General features: G+C 45.1%; 1 protein-coding gene across 2 annotated transcripts in view; it reads right to left on the bottom strand.

Moving 5' to 3' along the window:
• The window catches only part of ZNF133 (zinc finger protein 133), a 16,240-nt gene extending 15,521 nt beyond the window's left edge, over positions 1 to 719 (bottom strand). Inside the window, exons 1-2 of one of the 2 annotated variants that reach the window (XM_012657206.1) lie at positions 579 to 719; positions 7 to 102 (exon numbers count right to left, since the gene is read on the bottom strand). In XM_012657206.1, coding sequence (XP_012512660.1) covers positions 7 to 102; positions 579 to 699 — 217 coding nt within the window. In that variant the 5' untranslated portion in view covers positions 700 to 719. The remainder of the gene's footprint in view (positions 1 to 6; positions 103 to 578) is intronic. The other variant, XM_012657207.1, reaches the window with a different exon arrangement.
• Between the last annotated feature and the right edge of the window lie 244 nt (positions 720 to 963).

Below are 963 nucleotides of genomic sequence, written 5' to 3'. Positions count from 1 at the left end.
ACTCACCTGGACAAGTGGCTGGTGGACAGTTTCTCTCCTCTCTCCAAGTCTCTTTTCCTTGCTCCAGCTGGGTAATGAGTTTTGGTTTAGAAAGTGGAATTCCTGCTCACAGGAAAAGAAATCAGGGTAACTGTGGGTTACAGGATCCAGGGCCCATTCAAGAATTCAGAGCCAAACTAGGCGAGGAACTTCAAAGGATGGCACAAAGACCTGAGAACAGTGGGCTCTCAGCAATGGAAGGGAGGAAGGGGGAAGGTAAACTTGGATGAGAGCACACTGATTCCACTCCACATTGAGTGGATGAACACCTCTCTCATTTAAAAGAAGTTAATTTAGGAAGAGAGCCCCAGCCTGGGGAAGAAGGCCTACAAATGCAGGGCATCACACACACACATGTGCACACACACAAATCTATCCATTTTCAACTCTATGAAATCAGACCTTCACTGGGGAAACAGGGAACAAAATGTCTTTGGTTTGGAGTCTAATGCAAAAGCAAAGCCAAGACACAAAGCAAGATGGCTGCTTCAAGCATAACCTAAAATTCTCAGCGATAAGAGTGCAAGTCCCATGCTTACCCAGTGAGAGCAGGTTGCTGTAGTTCTCCAGCATCACCTCCCTGTACAGAGTCCTCTGAGCAGGGCTCAGCAGCCTCCACTCCTCCTGGGTGAAATCCACGGCCACATCCCTGAATGCCATGTGTGCCTGTAACACAAAACCCAGCCCTGCTTACCCAGGAGCCAGCCTTGCCCATGCATGTGCTCTGTTCTATTCCATTTGTGTATAAGTGTATCTTTATGCCAGTACCATAGGTTGAATTACTGTTGCTTTGTAGTAAATTTTGAAATCAGGAAGTGTAGTCCTCCAACTTTGTTATTTTTCCATGACTGTTTTAGGTATTCAGAGTCCTTTGAGATTCCATATGAACTTTAGTATGAATCTTTCTATTTTTGTAAAAAAAAA

The sequence above is a fragment of the Propithecus coquereli genome, unplaced genomic scaffold (genome assembly GCF_000956105.1).
Source record: "Propithecus coquereli isolate 6110/MARCELLA unplaced genomic scaffold, Pcoq_1.0 Scaffold533, whole genome shotgun sequence".
Taxonomy (NCBI): Eukaryota; Metazoa; Chordata; class Mammalia; order Primates; family Indriidae; genus Propithecus; species Propithecus coquereli.
Note: the sequence above shows the minus strand (reverse complement) of the source record. Positions and strands in the feature narration are given on the sequence as shown.